At 55.4% G+C, this 26,522-nt stretch overlaps 1 protein-coding gene across 4 annotated transcripts in view; it reads left to right on the top strand.

The window, feature by feature from the left end:
* Positions 1-26,522, top strand: part of CDC14A (cell division cycle 14A) — a 64,662-nt gene that overhangs the window by 22,186 nt on the left and 15,954 nt on the right. For 2 of the 4 annotated variants that reach the window (XM_036343352.1, XM_036343351.1), the window contains exons 5-10: positions 6,475-6,554; positions 13,685-13,751; positions 14,716-14,778; positions 19,412-19,499; positions 21,771-22,001; positions 25,507-25,645. In XM_036343352.1, coding sequence (XP_036199245.1) covers positions 6,475-6,554; positions 13,685-13,751; positions 14,716-14,778; positions 19,412-19,499; positions 21,771-22,001; positions 25,507-25,645 — 668 coding nt within the window. The remainder of the gene's footprint in view (positions 1-6,474; positions 6,555-13,684; positions 13,752-14,715; positions 14,779-19,411; positions 19,500-21,770; positions 22,002-25,506; positions 25,646-26,522) is intronic. The other 2 variants (XM_036343354.1, XM_036343353.1) reach the window with 2 other exon arrangements.

Genomic DNA, 26,522 nt, shown 5'->3' with positions numbered 1-26,522 from the left:
TGCTGAACAAAATAAGCTAACGAAGTGGAGACAGACTCATGGATACAGAGAACAGACTGGCAGCTGGGGAGGGGCTGGGGGCTGGGCGAGAAGGGTGAAGGGATTAAAGCAAAGAAAAAAGAAAGACATGCCCGGCCGGTGTTGCTCAGTGGTTGAGCGTCGACCTATGAACCAGGAGGTCACGGTTTGATTCCTGGTCAGGGCACATGCCGGGTTGTGGGCTCAATCCCCAGTGTGGGGCGTGCAGGAGGCAGCTGATCCATGATTCTCTCTCATCACTGATGTTTCTCTCTCTCCCTCTCCCTTCCTCTCTGAAATTGATAAAAATATATATTAAAAGAGAAAGATTCGTAGACCCAGACAACAGTGGTTGCCAGAGGAAGGGAGGGCAAATGGGATAAATGATGACGGAAGGAGACATGGCTTGGGGTGGTGAACACAATGCAACATGCATTTGACATGTCGTAGGATGGTACACCTGACACCCGTGTAATTTTACTCACCAGTGTCGCCCCAACAAGTTCAACATGGTGTTTCTCTCCCAGGACTCAATGCCGAGTGCAGTTAAGGGTCAGGGTGCCTGGGTCACCAGAGCCCCCAAACCCCCAGCAGTTTGAAGAAGGTGGCTTTAAAAATGACAAGCACGGGTTAACCGGCCCTTGCCGCTGGCTGCAGGACTAGGTCCTCACTGGCTACTGTGCAGTTTTCAGTTCACAGACTGCGAACAGGGGGCCAAGGAGCGGGGTCAGGCCGTGACGACCGAAGGAGGGAGAGCGTGTGTCTGAGGAGCAGTTACATTACATGCCCTGGTTTGGCTTTAAAAATTAAATGCAGAGCCCGGCCGGCGTGGCTCAGTGGTTGAGCATCTACCTAAAAAAAAAAAGGCATTTGCCGCCCGAGTTTATAGACGGCCACCAAGCAGATGTCAGCCGCGGTGCCTGTGGGCCTTTCCGAGGAAGGGAGGAGAGGCACATGGCCGGGCAGCTTCCGGTCCCAGTTCCTTCCTTTTAAAGCTTGGCCGGCGAGAACGCGCCTGTGACCATTGCTTGCCAGTGGGCTGGACGGGCGCTTACCCCGGCCGGTATTTTTGGTGGCTTTAAAGAGGTCAGGCCCCTAAAATCATACAGACTGTGCATCTGGAAGCTCTGAGTCTGCAGCTGGGAGGCGGGGGGTGGTGGGGGGGGAGCAGGGGGCCCTGTCTTTGACTCCGTTTAGCTGTGGGCTAGGAAAATGCTTTTCATCTGAGGAAGCGTTGTTTCTCACGTTTAACGGAATAAATACATCTTCCCAGGAATTTTTGGTTTCTATTCTCCTTTTGGGTCCTGATAACAAGCCTCGTCTGTGCTGTAAATAAGCTCTCAGAGCCCGGCCCACGTGGCTCAGGGGTTGAGCGTCGCCCTATGAACCAGGAGGTCAGGGTTCCATTCCCGGTCAGGGCACAGGCCCGGGTTGTGGGCTCGATCCCCAGTTGGGGGCCTGCAGGAGGCAGCCGATCCATGATTCTCTCTCATCATTGATGTTTCTATCTCTCTCTCCCTCTCACTTCCTCTCTGAAATCAACAACTATATATATATATATATATATATATATATATATATATATACACACACACACACACACACAAATATATATATATATATATATATATATATATTTTTTTTTTTATAGTGTTAGTAGCCTTGAAAAATCACTGACTTTCTCCATGAAAAAGCTCGTGTGCATTTGTTTCACGGGTGCACTGAGTTGAGGGGTGTTTTCTGGAAGCGGCGAGGTCTGCCTGCAGCCGTGATTGGAAGGGGAGGAAATGCCCAGCAGCCTCGGGGAAGGTGGACGGACGTCCGGTCCGTGGTGCACTTATTGGGTCTGTGAGCAACACCTCTGCTGGTTGGGTTTCTGTCGCTTCTCCTTAAGCTGACGTTGCCTCCACTTGTTTCAGTTCTACTGTGTTGACACCAGTGAACGAAAATATTCAGGGAACATGGTTGCTGCTTTCAGAAGTGTACAGCCCGGCCAGTGTCTAATAAAAAAACATACAAAAAATTAAAACCTACCTCTGTATGAGAAAACCATCGTTATAATAGTGGAATATGCAGTCTGAAATGTACTATGTGTTTTTCTTGATTTCAGAGAGGAAGGGAGAGGGAGAGAGAGATAGAAACATCAATGATGAGAGAGAATCATGGATAGGCTGCCTCCTGCAGGCCCCCCACTAGGGATCGAGCCCCCAACCCGGGCCTGTGCCCTGACCAGGAATCAAACCCTGACCTCCTGGTTCATAGGTCGATGCTCAGCCCCTGAGCCAGGCTGGACCGGGCTAAAAGTGCATCCACACTGAAGAATGATTAATTCTGCGCGTTCTCGGAGGACCGCTCTGTCACCTGGCACGTAGCCGAGCGCTTGGGCGAGGGCACGCGGCTCCAGCCCCTCCCTGCAGACACCTGACCGGCACCCCCCCGCTCCCTGTCCGCTGCCCTCGCCAGGCAACGGCTCTGTAAACACGCGGAGGGAACAGCCAGTTCCTTGTTGGGGGTTCATTGTTGGTTTCCTATTCTTGAGTCGACTCAAAGGACAGGAGCCTCCGTCACTGTGCGAGTCCAGACGGGAGATTGGTTCCCATGCTCTCTGGCCTCTGTCTTAGGCGTGTGGATAACATCTCACCTACAGACGTCTTCAGTTTGAAAGGAACACGCTGGCTTTTTTTGGTCCCTTGGGAACATGCTCCAGTTACTAAATGAATACGTGGGTTGTCCGGTCCCCGCCCCCCCTCCTGGGAGACGCTCAGCCTCTGCAAGTGGTCCTGATCCACGGGAGCCCAGCCACCCTCGGCCTCCCTGCCCCCACCCCGCCGGGTTCCACCCCGGCCAGCTAGGAGGCCTTCCCCCTGTGTAACGCAGACTGTCTCTTTATTTACTTTTTAATGTTTTTATTGACTTTTCAGAGAGAGGAATAGGAACATCCATGGTGAGAGAGAATCATGGGTCGGCTGCCTCCTGCACGCCCCACACTGGGATGGAGCCCACAGCCTGGGCCTGTGTCCTGACCGGGAATGGAACCGTGCCCTCCTGGTTCATGGGTTGATGCCCAACCCCTGACCCACGCCGGCTGGGCCAGAGAGTCTTTTGACTTGTCTCCCTCACTGTTCTTCCCCATTATTTCTCTGTTGACATCAAGATCTTTCTCCTTTGACGGCCACCCTGCCCGCCACGCCTCCGCTTTGGAGTCGGTCCGAGCACAATGCCAGATATTGGGGGAAGCAGTGCCTTTGGAAGGTGCCTGCTATGTCAGAAAGGATCCACCAAGCACGGGAAGTAATTCAGGGTTCCCGTGAGAGGTATCATCCACACGCTCACTGGTCTCCTCGTGCTTTTTCTTGTTTTAAAATTAAGTTTATTGGGGTGACTCAGCTAACAAGGCGTATAGGTTTCCAGCCTGCGTTTCTGTGCTACATCCTCTGCTCGTTGCCTTGTGCGCCCACCGCCCAGGGTCGTCTTCTTCCGTCACCATCTACTCGACCCCCGGGACCCATTTCCCAGGCCCCGAGTGCCGTGATGTACAATAGACGCGAGCCTGGAGAGCAGGAAGGATGACTCGCCTTCCCGGACATGTGTTAGACTGTTGGCGACGGGGACTCATTCTTGTCCGGCTTTCACCGACGGACCCTTTAGCACCGTCGGGAAAGCAGGCTGGTCGAATGCAGGCTGCTCTAAACACCCAGCCGCATTTCTGATGTGCAGTCAGACTTCCCTATGGAGTTTGCAGGGGACTGTTGACCACTGAGTGAGTCCCTTAGAACAGAAGTAGCATCAGTCGCGCATTTGAAAAATGGTCGCCTTTTTCCTATTTTTTTTTAATTGAATACAGACATTGTTTTCCCAGTCAGGGGTTATAATGGGAGGAAATGATTAAGAAGAAAAATGTGGCTAAAAATAAGAAAATTGAACATGTTGTGGTGCTTGCGTACGACCGTGAGGATGTGATGCTAAGTAAGAAGTCTGAGAAGCGCCGGCTTGGGAGCCCAGGACGAGACTTGAAAACGAAAGTTTTACGTCTTAAGTCTTTGCCGGATTTCTCACCTCATAGTGGGTTTTGTTTTGTTTGTTTTTTAAACCTGTAAAGAATGCCTGTGAGTTTATTTGAGCCAAGCTGTTGACAGTTGCTGGAAGCAGAGTCTCAGCATATTGGGGGGATGCTCCGGAGAACGGCGGTTTTTCATCTTGTGTTCATTGCCGTCAAAGGAGGGGACGGAAGGGGGCTCACGGCCTCCCCTGGTGACAGGTCAGGGAGGCGGGAGAGAGCAAAGCGGGGAGACCATGGCGTCTCTTCTAGATGTTCACTCCCTGGGCTCCTGTGGCCCCTTTGCGGGCGGCGGGTCATTAATTTCTCCTCCACGAGCACCCAGCCTGCACGCCTTGCTCTGTTCAGGAGACGTTCGCGTAGGGCAGTGATGGCGAACCTAGGACACGCGTGTCAGAGGTGACACGCGAACTCACTTTTTTGGTTGATTTTTCTTTGTTAAATGGCATTTAAATATATAAAATAAATATCAAAAATATAAGTCTTTGTTTTACTATGGTTGCAAAGATCAAAAAATTTCTATATGTGACACGGCACCAGAGTTAAGTTAGGGTTTTTCAAAACGCTGACACGCCGAGCTCAAAGGGTCCGCCATCACTGGCGTAGGGAAACGGGCACGGCATCCGCTCCCTCTGGCTACACGTGACTCTGCTGGGCAGGGACGTGGGCCTCCTGGCACCTGCTGGGCTTCGACAACGGGTGTGGTAACACGGCCAGCGCCTTGGTTTGGGGGTGCTGGTGCTGAGGCCCCGTCTGCACTTTAACCCGAGGAGGCTGCGCTCAGCGCTGGCCCGCGTGGTGGTGGGTCTGCGGCTGTCGTGGGGATGTTCACCCTCACGTGTTGGGGTTTGTATGCACAGCCAGTCTTCAGGGCTGGGGCGTCAGACACCCTGACCGCCGTGGGTCCCAGTCCCGTGGACACGGGGAGAAAAGGAGGAAAAGGTATTCGGGGACCAAAGCTCACCTCCTTCCTGCCTCGGGCGTCACGAGGGCCAAGGAGCAAATCAGCCACTTTCCTAGAGTAGTGCCTGCCACCTCGAGAGCTTATATTTTTTAAAGAATTATTTCATTTTTTTAAACCTCACTGAGGATATATGTCCTTTTAAAATATTTATTTTTAGAGATGGAAGAAGGGATGGAGGGGGCGGAGAGAGAGAGAGAGAGAGAGAGAGAGAGAGAGAGAGAGAGAGAGAGAGAAGGAGCGAGAGAGAAGGAGAGAGAGGTAAGCGAGAAACATTGATCGGCCGCCTCCCACACGTGCCCCTCGGGGATTGAGCCCACAGCCCCGGGATGAGTGCTGACCGGGAACCGAACCTGCAACCTTTGGGCCGAAGCTGAACCAGCTGAGCACTGGCCAGGGCTGGCTCTCTCTTTAATGGGAGGCAGAGCTAAGAAGATGTGGCCTGAGAATCCAGGACACATTTTCCCCTGGAAACGTGGCACCTGGGGTTTTAACGACCCCGCGAGCGCACTCAGCAACGCCTCGCGCATTGGAGCAGCCCCCGCCTCTCCCCTCAGCGGTTGTGGGAGGCCATTGCCCTCACCTGCCCCGCAGCCTTCCTGGAACTGCGACGGCCTCGCGGGGTTTCACTTTGCACTTATGAATAATTGAGGCCCGGGATAAAAATAAAAACAAAGGCTCTCTTTCCCCCGGGAGCAAGGGTCATGCGTGCTCAGCCATGCAGATAAGAGGAGCGGGCGGGGCACTGGAGAGCGGTTCACGGCGGCCGCCTCCCTCCCGTGGGAGGCCGCCTCTTGCTCCTGGGGGAGGTGGATCTGCTCTGCTGAGGAGGCTGTGCGCTTTGATGGTGTAATCCAGCACGGAATCACCTCGAGGCGGGAGGACAGGGGCCCACGGTGGTCTGCGGTGAGCACATAGGACCGTCAGGGACCCACACTTGTTCTGCTCCCAGAGGGGACCCCCCCCGTGACATCTGTGTGTGTGTGTGTGTGTGTGTTTTAATATCTATTTTTATTGATTTCAGAGAGGAAGGGAGAGGGAGAGATAGAAACATCAATGATGAGAGAGAATCATGGACCGGCTGCCTCCTGCACGCCCCGCACTGGGGATGGAGCCCGCCACCCAGGCCTGTGCCCTGACCGGGAATCCATCCTCCTGGTTCCTAGGTCAGCGCTCACCACGGAGCCGTGCCGGCGGCTGTTGGTGTGCCTTGAGCACAGCCTGGCCGGCCTCTGGGTCTGCCTCAGTCTCCAGGCTCTCACCCACCCTTAGGCCAGGGCGGACAGGACACTGGGGCAGCCCCGTTGCTGTGCAAAGACCCCCGTGCCCACCAGGACTCTCGCCCTCAGAGAGGAGGAGGGGGATGCACCCGTGGGGAGTCAGCTCGCCTCGTGCCGCTCTCGGGTGTGACCTAAACGCTGCCGTTTGTCTGCTGCAGGTCATCTATTTGAAGAAGACTCCGGAAGAAGCCTACAGAGCGCTCCTGTCCGGCTCCAACCCCCCCTACCTTCCGTTCAGGTACCGCGCGGCGTGCGAGTGACGTAGTGCCTCGCTGGACGGCTCGCTACTGTCCGGCCGGGTTACTGTTTTTGATTGTCTCATGACTGTGACCATGATGTTATAGGGAGTGAAACGAGACGGTGGTTTTTACTATTCCTTTTTGCCCCCCCCCCCCCCATCTGGTAAGGTAAAACAGCTTTCTCCTTTCAGGAATTAATTTTCCCTGGGACCCTTTCTATATCCTGACCGTTTAAGGGCAAGGAGTGCCCGACTTAGGCGCTGACAACCGTATCAAGACTCATTAGCGCTCAGTACTCGAGCTCATTGACGCACCCATTCATTCTTTCATTTCACGGGCGATGGTTGCGCGCCGACCCCGTGCCGGGGGCTGGGCAGGTAGCATCAGACCCTCTCAGCATCCTCCCGAAGCGGACGCTCAGCGGCCCGACTCACGGTGCGGCCCGCACATCTGGCTCTCACCCGGGACGGCGGTCTCTTCCTTCCAGTGTTGGGAGACAACAGTTAGTGTCACTGAAGAAGATCTTTTTATGCTTACTTATTAATTTTTTAAATATAACTTTATTGATTTCAGACAGGATGGGAGAGGGAGAGAGAGAGATAAAAGCATCAATGATGAGAGAGAATCATGGATCAGCTGCCTCCTGCACCCCCCTTATTGGGGATTGAGCCCTCAACCCGGGCATGTGCCCTGATGGGGAATCAAACTGTGACCTCCTGGTTCATAGGTTGACGCTCAGCCACTGAGCCACGCCAGCCGGGCCAGATACACGTTCTTATTTTCCCGTTTCTACCCCCGCATGTGGCACACGCATTACTATTCTGCCCCTTGATTTCTTCATCTTGGAAGTGTGTGGGTATCAGTGCGTAGAGCGCTGCCTCCCTCATGCTGCTTGGCTTCACCATCTACCTTGATTCGTTAGGTGCGTGTGGACCGGAGGACGTTTCATTCCTGGCTGGGGGGACCCCAGGAGTGTCTGATGGCAGGATCAGCGTGTTCCACTCCTTATAAAGCTGTTGTGTCAAAGCTGTACTTTCCGCTTGCCCCGAGGCTAGCCGGTGTATTTGTCAAGAGCGACTGTAGCTGAAGACAAGAGGAAAGGGGCCCTGCCACCTGCAGTAGTTCCTGGAGTCCATCCATCGTAGTGTTGACTTTGCGGGTGACCTTCAGGGGAGCAGGCACCTTTGGGTCCCGGCCCCGAGTCAGCAGAGTTGGGTTGGAAGCCGGGCAGGGATCCTTTTAAGGTTTTTTCCCTCCCGTGCACACCCCTCTCCAGTCTGTGTTCTTGGCCAGTCACCCCAAAGCCATGCTCCTTGCAGCTTGTCCGAGACCCCGGCCGACGCTGTGCTTTCCTGGCTGCCAGCAGCAGCGTTTGCAAACCTGCCTCTGCGGGTGCTCACACACAGTGTCTGGGGGAACCCTGATGTCTCATGGAGACGTCGGCGAGGTCTCCTTGCTCAGCTCTGAGCCCGTGTGCTTCCCATGCGTTTCACACGTCTCGGCTCCCGGGCCCATGGCATCAGCTGGACACATGCCTTGGCTGTGGGAGGGGGGAGGTCCATGAATCTGCCAAACCCCGTTTTCCCTCGAGGGGAAATCCCGCAGGGAATGAACCCCACGGGCAGGAACAGCCCCGAGCCCAGTTTTGAAGACAAAGACAGAAAGCACAGCAGGAAAGGTGATGGCGGGCCAGTGAGCGGAGGCGGGGCTGGGCTGCTGGGTGTTGGGTGTTGTCACCAGCTGTGAGTTTAGGGGCCGGTTTATTTCGGGGCTGAGGGTGGTGGTGGGAGACGCTCCCCCGGGTTGGCCCCGGAGTGCATTTTGTGTGGCTGTTGTAGTCTCTTTGGAGAAGATGTGAGAATTAATAGGTCGATGTTTCCCAAGGTGCTGTTGGTTCCCGCCCTTGGTTTCAGGTCTGGGAATCGTTAAGCAGGGCGGCTGCCTGCGTTCTGTCCCCAGGAACGCGTAGGATTGGTCTGGGGTGAGGTCTGGGTGTCGGGCTTTCTGGAAACTCCCGACAGATGTTGATGTGCGGCCGGGGCTGAGGGCTACGCGCTCTGCGTCTACCGAGGGAAGAGGATAATAATGGAAAAGTCAGCGGTCAGAGAAGCTTAGAGCTCTGTCTTGGGGATTTACAAAGCACGTTCCTCATTTTAAGATCCTGAATGTGCCTTTCTAATAAACATTCATCCGGAACCTCCCTCCCCCACCCCCCCCATCTCTGTGACCATCGCTCTGAAGCACCCAGGGCACCTTTCCTGACCCGCACGCGTGGAGCACACCCACCTGGTGGTCAGAACAACACGCTGGCATCGCAGCGGGAGCTGTATTTGTGCTCCCGACCCCCTGGAGCATGGAAACGGGTGGCTTATCTCATAGTGACGGAGAACAATGCAGCTTTTCTCTGGGGGAGAAAGCCTTTCACAGGCCTCCCGTGCGGCCCTGCTGCAGTGGCGTTTGGCATGAAACGCACCCGCCTGTTTGCGTTTGAGGGTGTGTTGCGGTTGGGATGACCCCTGGTGACATCTCTGTTGCTGAGCGAGTCTTCCTGTGGCCGGAGCGATGACTGGTCGCCTGGGCGAGTCAGAACTTGCAGGTCCCACAAAGGCTCGAGGGTCAGCCACTCAGAACTTGGCACTGGCTGCCTCCTCCTTCCTTCTAAAGCGAAGCAGACAGGCGCTGGGAGATGTGAGCTGCCATTATTAAATACATCTATGTGTGTGTGTGTGTGTGTGTGTGTGTGTGTGTGTGTGTGTGTGTAACTTTTTAAAAAATATATTTTTATTGACTTCAGAGAGGAAGGGAGAGGGAGAGCTAGAAACACCAATGATGAGGGAGAATCATTGATTGGCTGCCTCGCACACCCCACGCTGGGGATCGAGCCTGAAACCTGGGCATGTGCCCTTGACTGGAATTGAAACTGGGACCCTTCAGTCGCAGGCTGACGCTCTATCCATGGAGCCACACCAGCCAGGGCTAAAATATCTCTTTACCTCAAATGTTGGAACAGATGTTTGTTAGCTTGCACATGATCCTGTGCTTTCTGTTGCAGTTCATTAGGCAGTTAACTCTGTGCCTCAAAGGGAAAGTTCTCACCACGTTTTTCTCTTGAGTCTCAAACATGTGGGAGCGACACTTACTTTACGCTCTCTCCTGGCTTTCCTTTCCTTCTCCACTTCTCGCAGCGATGGCTGGCTGCCTCTCTGCTCCTCCCTGTTGATCTTTGGGGGGGTCACGTTCCCCCCAACCCCCATGGGTCTTTGCTAACCCTCGCCTTTGATGCTTGCTGTGACGGGGGAAATCGACATGCGTTTTGAAGAGTGGGAAATACATGGAAACACGGCTGATCTGGTCCCCACCGCGGAGCCCGTTCTCGGCGGCGGGGCTCCGGGCGGAGCTGGGCCACCGTGGGAGGCAGACTGTCAGACGTTCCCTGTCACAGTGGCTGAGAAGCACACGACCGGGGACCTGGTAGCAGACACAGCGGCTGGGTCTCGGGAGCCACTGACTCCATGTAAGGAGGCGAGTTAACATCTGCTCTGTGTTTAGCTTCAGTGGTTTGAGCTGCGAAAATGGGCTCAGACTGCTTCTTTCATTCTTATTTTTTAAAATATATTTTTATTGATTTCTAAGAGGTAGCGAGAGGGAAAGATAGAAACATCAGTGATGAGAGAGAATCATCAATCGGCTGCCACCTGCACGCCCCACACTGAGGATGGAGTCCGAAACCCGGGCCTGTGCCCTGACCAGGAATGGAACTGTGACCTCCTGGTTCATAGGTTGAGGCTCAACCGCTGAGCCACACAGGCCAGGCTTTCATTCACATTTTTAAGGCCCCAGATCAGTGTCACCAAGCCATCTATAGAAGGGCCAGGGCCAGCGTTCTTGGTCCTCTCTATGGTCGGTTCCCAAGAGCCGTTCCCGTGGGCAGTGGTGGTGGGGAACGAGGCTGCAGTCGTGTACAGGAGCGAGCGGCATTGTAGTGTTGATGCAAAGAAAGCCTTTCTGTGACAGGGATGGAGCTCTTAGGCTGTCGAGTCAGCAGCCCGGGGTCTGTGCTCCCGCTGCCTGTGTTGCTGGTTGGAGGTGATTCTACGCTGCTGACTTCACGGCACCTTTCAAGCCCTGACTCTGAAGTGAGTTTCATTTATCTCTGTTTCTTGGATGAGCAGAGCGAGCAGGGTGTAGCCTTCTGCTAAGTCTGATCATTCATTCATTCATTCATTCACGCCTACAGCATGGAAACGTGCCCCACACCAGGAGAGCCGTGTTTCATCGGTGTCCGGCTCTGTCCCGCGAAGGCACGGGGTTCTCTCTCGTGGGGGGCGATCGCTTTGTTCTGCCCACGAATTCTTATCAAACGCATGTTCACTGTGGGCCTCGCTGGGACCAGCAGTCGGCGCTTTCTTTTCCCCGGAGCTGGGCCTATGTCCTGGGCTTGTCCAGAGGGGAGCCAGGCCCCGTGGGACAGCTGTGTGGAGTGTTTGGGGGCCGTGGTTAGGTTCCCGAGGACCCACGCAGTCTAGTCTCGGGCTGAACTGATAGGACGGGGAGCGTGTACTATGGAGCCCTGGTTTAGTCTAAACTGAAGGCGACTGTAACTTTAAAATACACGTTGGATTTTGAAGATCTGATATAAAATTTAGAATTATTTACAATTGCAATTGCATCGATTCCATGCGGGGTGGCACTCTTAGGTATGTCGGATTATACAAAATTATTATTGAAACGAATGTAATTTGTTTCTTTTTATTTAATTTCAATGTGGTTATGAAAGTATTTAAAACGCCACACGCGACTCTCTGCTGTGGCTGGCATCTGATTTCCATTAGCGTTTGTGTTTGTTATGGCGCATTGTTTATGATTAAACGTTGTTTTATAAAACTTTGGCTTTGAAAGGTCAGTTGTTCTCAGCCACTAGAGCTGTCCAGGAATTAGTAGAAGGATCATTCATTCATTCATTCATTCAACATCTGCAACATGGAAATGTGCCCAGCGCCGTCTTAGATGCTGGGCACCCAGGCGTGCGGCCCCATCCCCTGCCCTGAGGAGCTCATGGTCTGGGGGGGTCGCTGGGGCTCTCCGAGCTTGGAAGCTGCTGAGGATGATGCCTTCCGGCCCACGGCTCGGCAGGTATTTGCGGATCTCCCGCTGGCTGCTCTCCGGAGGGCTACGGAGAATCACAGACGAGCCAGACGGGTCCGGCCATCCCACTGCTCCCTCATCGTCAGCTCCTCCTCACTCCTCAGTGGGGTTCACACTGAACCCCGGCCGCTGTCCTCCGCTCTTTCTTCATCTCAGGCAGGGTCATTGCCAGAAGCGCTTGCGTGTTGCTGTGTGTGAACACGTCCTTCCTCTCTGGCCTCGTCTCCTCGTTGTGAACGAGCACGAGGTTGCTGCCTCCAAGCGATTTCTTAGATTCCCAGGTGACGGGGGAGGGGGGGTGTTGGCGGCCTGGCGGGGGAGGAGCGAGGGTTTGTGGGCGTCATGGTGTGGACAGCCCACCAGTGCCGGTGGGGCCCACAATGCCTGGTACTCACCAGCCACCCTCCGCGCTAGGGCGTGAGTGAGGGGCGCCCTTTCTCTTCGTATCTGTTTGGGAGACGTTTCTTAAATTTAATTTTTCTACTGCTTTTGATAACTGTAAGTTTAATTGAGTGAGCCTTCTCTTATTCCTCTGTGTTTTATTGTATGCATTTAAAACTTATTCTGATTATTAATTAACCAATGTCACCCCAATAAATTCAATAAAATAAAAAAAGTTAAAAAATACAGCTCAGGCTGAGAAAAGGGCGTGTCAGGGCTGACGTCGCATTTTAATTCACGGCTTAGCAACCGTCGGTTCAAGTTACCTTGGCTGGTGCGACATAAAACTCAGGTGTATAGTCATCCCATGTGAAAGCTCTTACGGGTCACCTCCTCCCCTGGGAACACCCTGGCCCCGCCCCTGCCGCCCTAGGACCCAGGTAGTCCTGGCCGGGGCCGGGGCCGGAGCGCTGCCCCTCGGTCAGCCGTGGGGGCTGGGCAGAGACGGGAGCCTCGAGGTCAAGTTGCTCGCCGTGGGCACCTTGGAGCACTGCGAGGCAAAGCCGTGCCAGCTCCTGCTCACTGGCCTGAACCTGATACTGGAGTTTTAGGTTCCGAGCGCAGGTCTGCTAAGTTCTCTAAAAACCTAAATAAAGGATGAAGCGCTCGGTGTTCAGTGCAGTAGGCGCCCCTCCGCTCCCGTGGGTCCCGAGAGGACGTCCTTCCCAAGCATGGCTGCCGTTTCCTGTGGTTTTGGGGGGCAGGCCGGGCGGAAGGGAGGCTGGCATTTCGCCCATGAGCATAGCTGCTGGGCTCTGTGAACATGGGTTCTGCATCCCTCGCCCCCGCTCTGCCCTCTCGCAGTGCTTGCTCCTCTCATGACGACGAACATCTTTCTTAATAAAACAGTCCAGCCTGCCTGCTGGCTCAGGGGTGAGTGTCGACCTACGAACCAGGAGGTCACAGTTCAATTCCCGGTCGGGGCACAGGCCCGGGTTGTGGGCTCCATCCATAGTGTGGGGCGTGCAGGAGGCAGCCGGTCCAGGATTCTCTCTCCTCACTGATGTTTCTCCCTTTCCTTTCCTCTCTGAAATCAATAATATATATATATATATATATATATATATATATATATATATATGAATAAAACCGCGCAGTTCTATTATGCCCATTCGTAATGACGGGAGTAGTGATCACATTCAGTAAGTGCCTCCTGAGAGCCGGGTGCTGTGGGAAGGACTTCTGTTCTTTAAGGGTCACCCGACCACAGTCCTACGAACGTAGCTGCTACTCTCAGGACCTTCGTCTCGCAGGTGAGAAGCTGAGACCCGGAGGCAGCGTAACTGGCACAGGTCCCAGCAGGGCTGGGATCTGAGTCCGACCCCCGGGCCTCGGGCTCGGCCACCCGCCCCCTGGGGTACAGCGTCTCAGAAGTGCTGGGTGACGCCGTGGAGTGAGTCCCCAACCGGTCGCATCTGATGGGCCCCAGGCGCTGACCACGGCCGCCGCTGGGAGCCAGCCCAGCCTGTGCCCGTGGGCTTGGGCGTCGCACACAGACCGGCTGTTGACTGCCTGGCTAACGGGGGCTTTTCTGTGTTGACAGGGATGCTTCCTTCGGAAACTGCACGTACAACCTCACCATCCTCGACTGTTTGCAGGGCATCAGAAAGGTAACCCAGCTCTCCCGGCTGCGGCCACACGGTCGTTTCCAACGTGAAAAGGGAACCAGGCCCCTGCCCTGTGTGCTGCGGGGAGGAGAGGGCGTCGGGGCAGAAGGCTTCCGCTCCAACGACGGTCTGTAAATGGAGGCCGTAGGGCGGTCGCCGCCGGGCCTGGCCGCCTTGTCGCTCCTCTCAGCAGCGGAAGGGGCGCCCTCCCATTGCAACTGCTCTGGGCAGCTGTCCTCCGTCTGTCTGCTGCGGGGCCTGGGCATCAGCGCCATCGGCCAGGTGACCCGGCGACCCGGGCGGGAGACAGGAGTCCGACCGCTGCTCCCCCGCTGGCCTGGAGGACCCCATCTGGCTCTCTCTCGATGTTTGTGCTTTCATTGATTTCAGAGAGGAAGGGAGAGGGAGAGAAACGTCAGTGATCAGAGTCACTGGCTGGCTGGTAATTTCACCTGCCTTTGCCCACCCCGGTGTGGAGCATGGAGAGGCTAACCAGAAAGATGGGAGAATCTGGGGACATGTTTTAGCTATAACCTTGCTGCTATGTTGCATGTTGGAGACAGAAGTAATTTTACACACAAGTCACGTAAATGGCCGCGAAATGACCATCATGTAAATGACCGTCATGTTTGAGTGTGTCGTCCCCTGTGAGACAGGCTCAGAGCACGAAGGCTGTGCGAGGAGCGGCCTCCTCCGGGCTCTGCGCGCGGGCACGGGGCGGCGTGGGCACGGGGCGGCAGGACACGGGGCGGCATGGACACGGGGTGGCGTGGGCACGGGGCGGCAGGACACGGGGCGGCATGGACACGGGGTGGCGTGGGCACGGGGCGGCAGGACACGGGGCGGCATGGACACGGGGTGGCGTGGGCACGGGCGGCGTGGGCACGGGGCGGCGTGGGCGAGGGCACCGGCGCCGGCAGGAGCCGCCTCTGCTCAGCGTGGAAACTGACCCCCCTTCTGCTTCCAGGGATTGCAGCACGGATTTTTCGACTTTGAGACGTTCGACGTGGATGAGTACGAACACTACGAGGTGGGTGCGCGTCCGTGTTTGTGGCTGTGATCACGCGTGGGTGACGTGGTGCCCGCGGGGCGCCGGCGGAGGACAGCGCCCTGGCGTTTCCCCGGGTTGTCGGGGTGTCCTCTCAGCTTCGACTGGGAGTCATCACTCCGGTTTCGGGAAACGCCGGATCTCTGTATTCTGCCGTCGAATCTTTGTTGACAATTGCTTTCCAGCTTCCTGAGAAAAGTAATCGCACAGTTTGGCAGTGAACTTGTAAGTTACATTCATTTGAAAATCCGGCTGCTTTTGAAAACAAAACTGGACGTGTGCCTTGTAATACTTTCGCCGGCCGCATTTTTACTCGGAAACGCGGCTGCACCTGCTCAGGGGAAACAAGCCCAAAGGCTCGGGGGTCAGGCCCTCCCACGCCCTCCCTCCCCCGCGCGGCCCGTCCAGGGCAAACCTGAACTAACAACCTGGAGCGGGTGATTCGGAGCCAAACGGCGCGGACACTTAATTAACCAAATGCCTCAAATATTTTCTTTGCCGTAAGCTCATCAAGTGCCTGTCGTCCCAGCATGTTTGTGTCTATGGGATGCTCTCACTGTCAGCATTCTTTTCAATGACAGGGACATTCAGTATTGCTTTGCATTAGTTTCAGGTGTAGAGCATAGCGGTTTCAGCGGTTCTCAACCTGTGGGTCGCGACCCCTTTGGGGGTCGAACGACCCTTTCACAGGGGTCGCCTAAGACCATCGGAAAACACATATATAATTACATAATGTTTTTGTGATGAATCACCATGCTTAAATTATGTTCAATTTGTAACAATGAAATTGGGGGTCACCACAACACGAGGAACTGTATTAAAGGGCTGCGGCGTTAGGAAGGTTGAGAGCCACTGGGTTAGACAGTGGTACTTCATAAAGAAAAAAAGACTGAGTTCCGTCTCTTTGGTTTTCAGAAGTCTTTGTGGCGCTGTTAAACCTCGCATGTACATCTGTGGTGGCTGTTCTCACGTGTAATGTCGCATTTCCTTTAACGGGTGCCTTAGTTTGTGCTCCTGTAAGAAAAACACCATAGACTGTGTGGCTTACGCAGCAAACACTGATTTCTCTCAGTTCCGGAGGCTGGAGGTCTGGGATCGGGAGCGGGAAGGGGGGGCGGGGGGGGGAGGGGGGACTGGGCGTCAAGGAAGGACCAGCCCCCAGGCCATGGACGGCCCTCCTCTCCCATGTCCTCAGGTGGTGGAAGGGGCGAGGACACTCCCTGGCCTCTCTTTTATAAGGGCACTAACTCCATTCGAGAGGGCCCCATCCTCATGACCTGATCTCCCCCTAAAGGCCCACCTCCTCGCACCATCACACTGGGGTTAGGGTGCAATGTGAATGTCGAGGGCCTGGGACGTGCAGTCTCCAGCCATGGAGCAAAAGGAGACGACAGTAGCACCTGTCCCAGGGGCTGCTCTGAGGCTCAGTGAGCTGCGCGCACCTGAGTGGCACCTGGCACAGAGTCACAGGTAGGTATGTACCCACTGCTGTCGTTACTGTTACTTGTCACTCCCACAGCTTCCAGACTCCGTAATGAGAGAATCATTGATTGCTTTTTAGTATTTAGTGTGAGTTAGAGTCCTTGATAGATGTTTGAGTGAAGGTTGAATGGTGCTTGTGCTGTCTTAGAAAAGACACCTGTTCGTAAGGAACCAACCCTGTGGCTGTCAACCGCAGGTCTAGCGTCTCCGTCTTACTGTCGAGGACACTACATTGTCCATTATCGAAAGGCTGACTATCTCCCAGTTTGGGGCTGAGAGATGTATTTGCGGCCATCACAGCAGTGGCCCACCTCACGGGCGCAGACGTAGTTTCTAGAACTTGTGAAAATTCAAGTGCTCAAGTCCCACGGCATTTCAAACGCACCGGGCGGGTTAGCTGTTCCAAAGAAACCGGGTGAATCTCGTGGACCGAGAATTCTATGGCAACGCAACGAGAACCACCTAAATACACCCGCTCTCGGAGCCCCGATGTTCTTTATCTTGGGGTGTCCTCCCAGTGAGAGCATCTGGGCCTTCCCCCGGGAGCGGAGGAGTAGGCTTTCGGCCGGAAGGGCGAACTCGCCCCATGGCCTCATCCTTGCTGAGCTGTTGCTTACCGAGTGCGTCGGGCAGGAGTCTGTGTGAGCCAGGTTCTGCTGCGGTGTGCGTGTCTGTTTAATGAGAAAGCCTGGTTTGTGTTGCGTTAACTGTTCTAACGGTGGTAAATATTGACATATGTGTACTTCACTCCGAAAGAGGCCCGATGTTCATTTTGGAAGCTTACCAAACTCTGCTTCTGTCACACCAGTCAGTTCACATTCTTACTCATTTTCTTTTAGACGTGGATCTAAGACCTAAATCTCTTTGCTTCTCCCATCCACCTGTCCAGGCCACTGAGTATAGTTCAGTATTTCCCATGTTTATCTCCTTGGATAGGCAGGTTTGCAAACACGCTCTTTTGGTTCTGGGAGCGAATGTGCCTTCGTGAGGCCATTGTCTTGCCCGTCTGACAGGTATGAAAGGTTACTGTTTAACCAAGGGATGTCCACGACCCAAGTAAACACACAGCCCAGTGTCCTGTCCAGCTCGCTGAGCGGTCAGGGATACGGAGACAGTGAACACAGAAACCCGTTCTCTTCCACTGTTCACAGAAGATGGGTGTTCGCCTTTTGAGGGTCAGAGCCTAGGTTTAATTTTGAAATTTTAAGTAATGTTTTAAGCTTAGCACTTACGTGAGAGGGCCATTAGTTGGAGACTGTTTGTTTATTTTTCATTTTTACTGATTTCAGAGAGAAAGGGAGAGGGATGAGAGAGAATCATTGATCGGCTGCCTCCTGCATGCCCCCTGTAGGGATCGAGCCTACAACCTGGGCATATGCCCCAACCGGGAATCAAACTGTGACCCCAACCATTGAGGCACACCGGCCCGGCGAGACTGTTTTATTTAAGCAAGAAAATGTTCATCCTAAAGATTTGTAAAATGTATTTTAAATAAAATTTAATAATATTATATTGAAAATAAATTTACTTTAAATTATATATTAAAAAAGATTCGTATAGGAGATGCTTTAATCCAGTTGATGTGAACAGACAGGTATGCTTGAGATTTGGTGTGTGCACCCCTAACAGCCACAGAGATGGTGGGGATTTTACTTAGGGCATGCTAGAGAGAATATGTTTATTACGACGAGTTTGATGCAATTCAGACATCCATAAGGCGTCTTGTCAGGCTTCATTTGTACCTGGAGAGAAACGTGTGCATTTGAAACATGAGCCCAGTAGCGCCAAGGTTGGGTTTTCCTGGGGTGAGCGTGGGCAGAGTAAGTAACTAAGGTAGAGGTTCCCACTTTCCCCAGGGCCCTGCTCCCACTTATTGAACAAATAGAAGCCCCGACAGACCGCGGGGTTCAGACGGTATCAGACTCAGGTCCCTGCGTCGTCTGCTCCTCCTAGTGACGGAGCGAGTCTTCTGTGTGGGGAGCCGTGGCCCGGGAGAGAACACTCCCTCCCCTGCCTGGTAGCTGTGCATGGAGCCCTGTGGGGGCCCTGAGCGGGCGGGGGGGGGGGGGGGGGGGGCTGGGGCCTCCACACTGGGACGGACAGTGGGGGTGGCGTTGTGAGTGGGCCAAGAAAGCAAACTTGAAGCGGCACTAACACACTTTTGATGCATCACACACATGTGTCCCAATCGCCCGCACAACCTCAGGTGCCCCCAGCCCTGCCCCAGTGGTCCCTGGGTTCAGAGGCCACAGGGAAGGGGAGGGAGGGGGGGGAGGAGGAGAGCATGGGCAGTGGGAGGAGGCTCGGCCCTTCCCTGGTCTTTTTTGTTTTCTCGGGATCCTTAGCGTGTGGGGACCAGAGGCTGAGACTTGGTGATCCCCGTCAGCCCACAGGCGTGTCCTGTTGGGCTGTGCGGTATCTAAAGGCATCCTTCCAAGGGCAGTTGTCAAACAGAGAGATGTCGGGCGACTGTCCCGTCAGAGGGTGGGCCTCATCCAGCGCTTTCCTGCAGGATGGCTCCTTAGCCAGCGCTGAGGCCGGCCTCCTCCTGCCTGGCCCCTGGAGCTGTTGGGTTTGCAGCCACGGCCAGAGCCCCTGGCGGAGTCTGGGTCACGGTGTGACCCTGAGGGTGGGACCAGGGTCTGTCCCTCCCTCCTCCTTCTAAAAATCAGTGTTGACAACAGCTGCCCCATGAAAGTGTGTGCATCATAACTCTGATCAATTTGTAGATTTTAAAAAATGGCTTAAAGTGTGTATCCCACGTTCATGGAAAGTGCGTATATTGTCTGTTTTCTCTGATTTCCCTTTACTTACCGCTGGGACAGGCAATGTTTGTTTGGATTCCTTTCCATTGCAGAGTGGCCAGGAAACAAAATTCTTTTAAGCAAATTTAAGAACATTTTTTTTTTTAAATTTTACACAGTCTAGGAAAACACTTTTCTGAAGTGGATTGAATTCATAAGTACCATTTTGCGAATCGATGCATGTTTTTATTTTAAACTGTTACTTTGTCTTTACATATGTCCAGTGAGTCCAGTAACATGAAAGCGACTTTCTCCGTAAGGGTTTCCTAAGTGGTGTAAGAATTATAACATATTTTTCTTTTCTTTTTTTTCCTCACAAAATTCTCCAGCGAGTTGAAAATGGTGACTTCAACTGGATCGTTCCGGGAAAATTCTTAGCATTTAGTGGACCACATCCAAAAAGCAAAATTGAAAACGGTAGGTTTTTCTTTACCACCCAACGATGTGCTTCAGACCGTCTTTAATTCCTTCATTTCCTCCAATGACCCTTCCTTTCGGTGATATTCTCCAGAGAATTTCGTAATTTGGAAACGGAATCGTAGTAACTCGTGTGCTCGAGGCCACCCTTAGGGGTGGAGGCGTGGCCGCTGCTGTAAGACCAGCCGATGGTCAGGGGGTCAGAGGGGCTCACTGCCCCGACCAGGTGTCAGAGGAGACCCCGAGAAACAGGCCGTCACCCCTGAGAGACGCCTGCTCCCCCCAGGGGCTCCGGGTGCTGGGTGCTGGGTGCTGGACGCAGCCTCAGGGCCACAGAGAGCACGCTGGGGCCGCTTTGACTGTGGGGACGCGAGAGCCGCCGTGTTTTGGTTAAACGCTGGGATCGTAAATGCGTAATTTAGCGGCAGACCGCAGCATAGTCGGGATTTCAAATTTTCTAAAACAAAACAAAACACCAAACCACCCAGAACCCTCTGGGGAGAATGCTTTTTTCGTTTATGTTTAAAAAAAGGAAGAACAAAGAGAGAGAGAGACAGACAGACAGACAGCGGAGGTGGGGAGTCCCACTCTCTGAAGGTCAGCCTGCCCCTTTAAGGAGAGAGCAGGTGGGGAGCCGGGCAGGTGGGAGCCGGCTGCACCCCTCGTTGGCTGCACCCCTCGAGCCCTGTGAGCTCCTGCACCTCTCTGAGCGGGGTTCCCCCTCTATCAAAGGGGGGGCAACGCGCATTGCAGGCGCGCAGTGAGGATTAGAGATACTGTAGCCAGTGCTCTGCACACGATAGGTGCTTATTAGGGAGCAGATATTCAGATTCCGTGTTTATCACGGATGAGCCTAATATTTTATTTACTTCATTGGCCCATTTTGCAGTTTTTTACTTTTAATAATGACTGGGGGGCCTAGTCATTCGACTCTGCTGTTCTTTAGTTTCCTGACTTCTGATGAGGGAAGAGATGAATGTTTAAATCTCTCTCCGCCCGCAAGTTCTGGTTTGGTTAGATCCAGGGTCCTCCCTGAGCTTCACTGATGCCAGGGCACCACCTAGCGGCCGGACGGAGAAGGGCAGCCGTGCATGGCGCTACCACCAGTCCCTGAGAGCATCGACAGCACCCCAAACACTGTGAGAGCATTGATAGCACCCCCAAACAGCTGTGAGAGCAGCTACAGCACCCCAAACACTGTGAGAGCATTGATGGCACCCCAAACACTGTGAGAGCATCGACAGCACCCCAAACACTGTGAGAGCATCGACAGCACCCCAAACACTGTGAGAGCATTGATGGCACCCCAAACAGCTGCGAGAGCATTGATGGCCCCCCAAACAGCTGTGAGAGCATTGATGGCCCCCCAAACAGCTGTGAGAGCATTGATGGCCCCCCAAACAGCTGTGAGAGCATTGATGGCACCCCGAACACTGTGAGAGCATTGATGGCACCCCAAGCAGCTGTCGCCAGCCATAGGATATTGCCACTGGCTTTGGGTATAGCTCACTGAAACACTTGTGGTCTTTAAGAAACCTGCTCACCAACTCTAGGAAGTGGAGACCCAACAATTAGCCTCAGGTTGGTTCTGGCCGGAAATCAGCCCCAGCGCAGCCCGGAGCCTGACTCCAGGGCGCAGCCGCTGCCGTCTCTCCTGCCTGCTGTGGGCAGGGCCAGGCCCTTTGCAGGCCTCGGCAGCTGGCTGATTGCAAGGTTCAGTGAAGCACTTCGTGTAGTGCCTGGTCCATAGCAAGTGCTCAGTGCACGTCGGCTACGATTATCCTCATTCTTGTCGTTACTTCAGCGTCTTGTTGCCATAGTTGGTGACGTCAGTGCCCTTTTCTCAAAAGAACGATGATTTGGGCCAATAAACCAGCGAGGAACACAGGTGTGATTTTCCCGATGGGAGAGCAGTTGTCCTCTGGTGCCTGTGTGAGTCACTTCTCTACATGGAAGATGGCAAATACGCTCTCACCTCTTTGCTCAAAAGTAGAAATTGTGTATCTGGGCTGTGGGTTAGCCAGGCCTGCCTCTCAGATCTGCCTGCCTCCGTGGGGTGACCTCGGCTCAGTGTACCCTCGGCTGGGGGGGCGGGGGGCAGGCGGAAGAACCACCTCTGGCAAATGAAGCCCAAGAGGCACCTATCGGAATGATGCTGGGAGTCCCGGGGAAGGCGGGGGAACGAGGCTTAGGAAACAGCCAGGATCCCAGGGAGAGAAATGGGGGATCCCCCGGGGTCCCCCGCTGTGCTGACAGCCCCCTCTCCCCCAGGTTACCCCCTCCACGCCCCCGAAGCCTACTTCCCTTACTTCAAAAAGCACAACGTGACGGCCATCGTGAGGCTGAACAAGAAGATCTACGAGGCCAAGCGCTTCACAGACGCGGGCTTCGAGCACTACGACCTCTTCTTCATCGACGGCAGCACGCCCTGCGACAACATCGTGCGCAGGTTCCTGAACATCTGCGAGAACACGGAGGGGGCCATCGCCGTCCACTGCAAAGGTGCGCGCCCGCCAGGCCCCAGAGCCACTGTGTCTGAGGAAAGGGGACGCAGCCTGTTGGCACAACCCCTTCCCAGGAAAGGGTGGCTTGGATGTGGGTGCCGGTGGCGGTGTGGCCTCCCGGGTCCTCTCCCTTCCCAGGCGCCTCGGTGCGGGGCCGGGGCGGCGTCTGTAGGCTGGCAGGGCACTTTTATTCTATTTGTTGAAGACTTTAAAAAAAAATATGTTTGTATTGATTTTGAGAGAGAGAGAAAGGGAGAAGGAGAGAGATGGAAACATTGATGAGAGAGGAGCATCCCACTGGGGATCGAGCCTGTGACCTGGGCATGTGCCCTGACCGGGAATGGAACCCGCACTTTCCTGGTCGACGCTCAGCTGCTGAGCCATGCAGCTGGGCAGGTGCCGGCACACCTGTCAGGAGGTGAGGGCTGGTTGGTCCCTCTCTCCCTCCTGGAATCGGCCACCCCTTTCCTCCCTCCCACACCCCCTGGGCTGATGCTCCCTTTCATGCCCCAGATGTGAGGCCTGCCCCGTCCTCTTCTGCCTTTCCCCACGGCCTCTGCGCGTGTCTTCCCAGCCCGAGGCCAGGGCACGGCAGCCCACAGGAGTCACTGGCGGTTGGCTTGTCTCTGAGTGAACGGCAGGACTTGGTTGTGTAAAGGAATCTCTGGTCTGGGGAGGGGGGCGGGGGGGCGCGCTGGGGCAGGGTCCTCCGGGTTGTAGGGTTTAGCACAGAGCAGTGCAGGCGGCCCAGTGAAAGTTCAGTTTTAGATAAACGACGAGGACTTTTTTAATGTGTCTCAAATATGCACGGAACGTACGTGCTGTATGGTCCCTGCAGCCCGTGTCCGCTGCTCGGCAAACGGAGAGAACACATGCTCGGAGCTGCAGAGGCCGGTCTGTGATTTCCCTGCCGGGAGGAATGGCTTTGGCCTCCCTGGGCTGGGCCCCCGGCTCCCCACGTGCAGCGTCTCCGAGCGCCACTGGGGGGCGCTGCTCCCGCACCTGTGGGGTTTGGTGCTCAGGGTCTGGTCCATGTGGGGGCTGCGCTGCTGGAGCTGACGTGCTCCGCGAGCTGCTCTGGCTCTGACAGTGATGAAACGCCATCCGGGCCTGCTGCTATGTTTAAGATGTGAGTAGGTGGAGGTGCTTTGCTGAACATGTGAGAGCAACGGAGGCTGCCTCTGCAGGAACCCGGGAGGGGGGCTGAGCGGCACGCGGCCCCCATTTAGATGGGGCTCCTGCGACAGGCCAGTCCACCCGACAGGCCCCTCCCTCCCGTTTCCCGGCAGGATGGGGCCTGAGGGCAGGCCTCCCTGCCTCTTAGGGGGGGTCTTTCCTTCACTCCTGGCAGATTGCTGCTCTCCCTTCCCATCAGGTCACGTTGGGGGGCGGGTGTGCCCCGGGTGTGGCCCATTCGCAGCCTAACTGCCTTGCCCTCGCATTTTGGTCAAGATTGCCCAGCACGCCCTGGCCAGGCAGCTCAGTGGTTTGTGCGTCATCCTGATAGGCCAAGGTTGCGGGTTTGACCTGGGTTAGGACACATTCAAGAACCCACAAACGAGTAAATACGTCAATAAGCGGAACAGCAGATCGATGGTTCCCTCTCTCTTTCCCTCTCTCTCTCTTTCTCTCAAATAAAACAAGTAAAAATAAGTGGAAGGATTGCCCAGGCCCACGAAAAAGCCCGCACTCCACGTTTCATGTGTCCGCGGAAGCTGGGAGGTCCTGGGAACAGGAAATGCTCGCAGGCTCTCTCTTAAACGACTTTTGTCTTTCCCGGGATGAGTTTGGCCTGATGTCTAGTTTGGTTTTGTGGGTTTTTGCATTAGAATGATCCGTTGCAGCTTTGGTACAGCGAGGGCATTGCAGCTGGACGTGCGCCGTTACACAGAGGGCTGCAGCGAGTCTGCGCGGCTCAGGGTGGTCGCTCCGTAACTCGGCTGTGATATCCGTGTGGGAGGCGCCATCCTGACCGGAAGCCGGGGTCAGCGTGTGGGCCGCCCCGCTCCCAGGTGGCGACACCTGGCCGAGTGTTTCATTTGCTTCCACTTGTACACACACGCGGGAGCCTCCTACGAGGATCACACCTTCGGAGTAATGACCACTCCACTGCTTTTCATAGCGTCGGCGTCTGCTGGAGGCCCGTTAATTATTTTGACATCCGCCCTAATTAAGTCAGCTTAATTTTCTGGGAATTCAGCCGCCTCGAGCATTTTAACTGAACTGCGAGGAGGAGGCAGCGAGAACAGTCTTCCGTGTCCCACGAACTTCGGTGGCCGCGGAGAGAACGGCTGTGCCACGCGCCTCCCGCAAAGTGCTGTACAGAGCAGGGGTGGGGAACGTCCGGCCCGCGGGCCGTGTAAGGCCCTCAGAATCATTGGGCCTGGCCCTGCCAAGGCATCAGGGGTGTTAATGTTTGACCAAGCAGAGCAGGCGGATGTTTAAGTGGATAACGTTGTGTGGCCCGTGAGTGACGTTATAAATGTGCAGATGCCCTTGGCAGGAAAAGCTCCCCCCTCACCCCCCGAGGACAAACCAGAACCGGGTTTGCTGGGAAGGTGTGACCTGCTGTGACCGTTCAGTGTCTCCTGTTCACCTTCTGGTTGAGTGAAGAGAGGGCTGGGGACTCGTGAAATTTTCTAGCACAATCGTTTGGAACATGGCCGCACTGTGCAGCCCTGACCTGCGATTGCTGAGGTTCTGCAGCAAGCATGTCAAACTCAAAGGCTAACACGGGCCAAATAAACAAGGCATTCGGCCCACGGGCCGTGAGTTTGACATAGGGATTTCAGGAACCGCCTGGCCCTGTAAGGCGGGCGGCGGGGCAGTCGGTAAATAGACCCCGTCTAGCTTCTCGCCCCGCGGCACCGGGAGCCCTCTCGCTAGGCCCGCTTTCACAAACCGTTCAGGCTCTTCTAGAACCTAGCGGAATGCTCCTCTCCTGTGCGATCCTGGTGAGAGCACAAGTACGTTCTTTTTATAGATTAAATTACAGGCTTTTTGAAAGGGGGAAGCATCTTAGTTTCAGAGGGCTCTGAACACTTTCTGCACCTTTTCTTTTTGGTTGTGGGTGTGTGTGGCGAGGAGCCCCCCGCCCCCAACCCCCTCCTTGGCCCAGGGAGAGGGCGTGGGGGCACTGGTGTCCCCACAGAGCCAGCAGAGGGGCTCTGGACGCCAACTGGCCCTGGTCCTGCTCCGGGCCACTGGGCTGTGTTCTGTCAACATGATCTGTGTCCTTGTCAGACCTCCGCAGAGACCAGGACAAATGTCTCCTGACTCCTACGTCTAAAGGAGAGCCCAGGAGGCCACATTAACGTCACTCTTTTCTAGCGCGTTGGTGCCGGGTCAGGTCCTTGGGGTCAGGAGGTGGCCCTGCTTCAGGTGCCAACAGGCCCCCCCCCACGCCCCTCGTCTGATGAAACGGGGTCAGTAGCGTTTTCAACAGGCAGTGCCCGGGCAGGTGCCGGGCGGGTTTGCATCCCCGGCTCGTCCCTCTCTTGCAGCCGGCCTGGGCAGGACGGGGACGCTGATCGCCTGCTACGTCATGAAGCACTACAGGTTCACGCACGCCGAGGTCATCTCCTGGATCCGGATATGCCGGCCCGGCTCCATCATCGGGCCCCAGCAGCACTTCCTGGAAGAGTAAGTCTGTCGTCCCCACGGGCAGGGTACATCCGGGTCCCTGGTCGCCCTGCCTCCGTTCCCCCCGGACCGTGGCAGCCGGGGTGATGGACGGCTGCATCCGGAGGGAAGGCCGCGCCCCAGGAGCCTGGCGAGGGGACGGCTCCGGCCTCCTCACGGCTCCGGCGGTCTCCGGGCCGGGCAGGCGAGAAGGAGGCGCAGAGCCACCTGCGCCTGCCTGTTCCCTGTCGTTTCCTGGGTGTGACCTGGCCTCAGTGTGATTTTCTTATGTCTTCCCACCTGGCATGTCATTCCCTTCTTTCCTGTTGTTTGCACGTCTATAAGCAGAGCGGAAAACACACACACCAAACAAAACGCAGCTGAGGCCTGTGGGTGACGGTGGCGAGGTTGCCGCTCCCGGACGAGGAGGCAGCTGCATGTGGCTGCATCTGAGGAGCTGCCCGGGCAGGAGGGAGAGCGGCTGGTCCCGCCGGCCCGGACTCAGAGGAATACTTATAACCCCTCCTTCCCGTGCTCACCCCTGGCTTTGGTCCAACCTCAGTCCCCAAGGGGGAGAGACTTAACCTGTAGGCGCACACCCTTCCCGGTTTCCCCTTAACATTTTAGAATCACCAGCCATTCGCCCATTAACGGGACGAGGAGCCCTGGCCGCTGGGGCTCGGTGGGTGAGTGTGTCCGTGCACGGAGAGGCCTGGCTGTCCCCCTGTCCGTCGGCCCGTGGCCTGTTGGCTGTCCCCCTGTCCGTCGGCCCAGCGGCCTGTTGGCTGCCCGCCCCTGAGAGGGACAGTGAGCCACAGCAGGTGTCCCCCAGGGGGTCCTAGGCAGGCACGCCCGCCCTTGTGCCCAGCGGCAGGTGTGGGAGCTCGGGCTTCTGCAC

Source organism: Myotis myotis, unplaced genomic scaffold (genome assembly GCF_014108235.1).
Source record: "Myotis myotis isolate mMyoMyo1 unplaced genomic scaffold, mMyoMyo1.p scaffold_m19_p_18, whole genome shotgun sequence".
Taxonomy (NCBI): domain Eukaryota; kingdom Metazoa; phylum Chordata; class Mammalia; order Chiroptera; family Vespertilionidae; genus Myotis; species Myotis myotis.
Note: the sequence above shows the minus strand (reverse complement) of the source record. Positions and strands in the feature narration are given on the sequence as shown.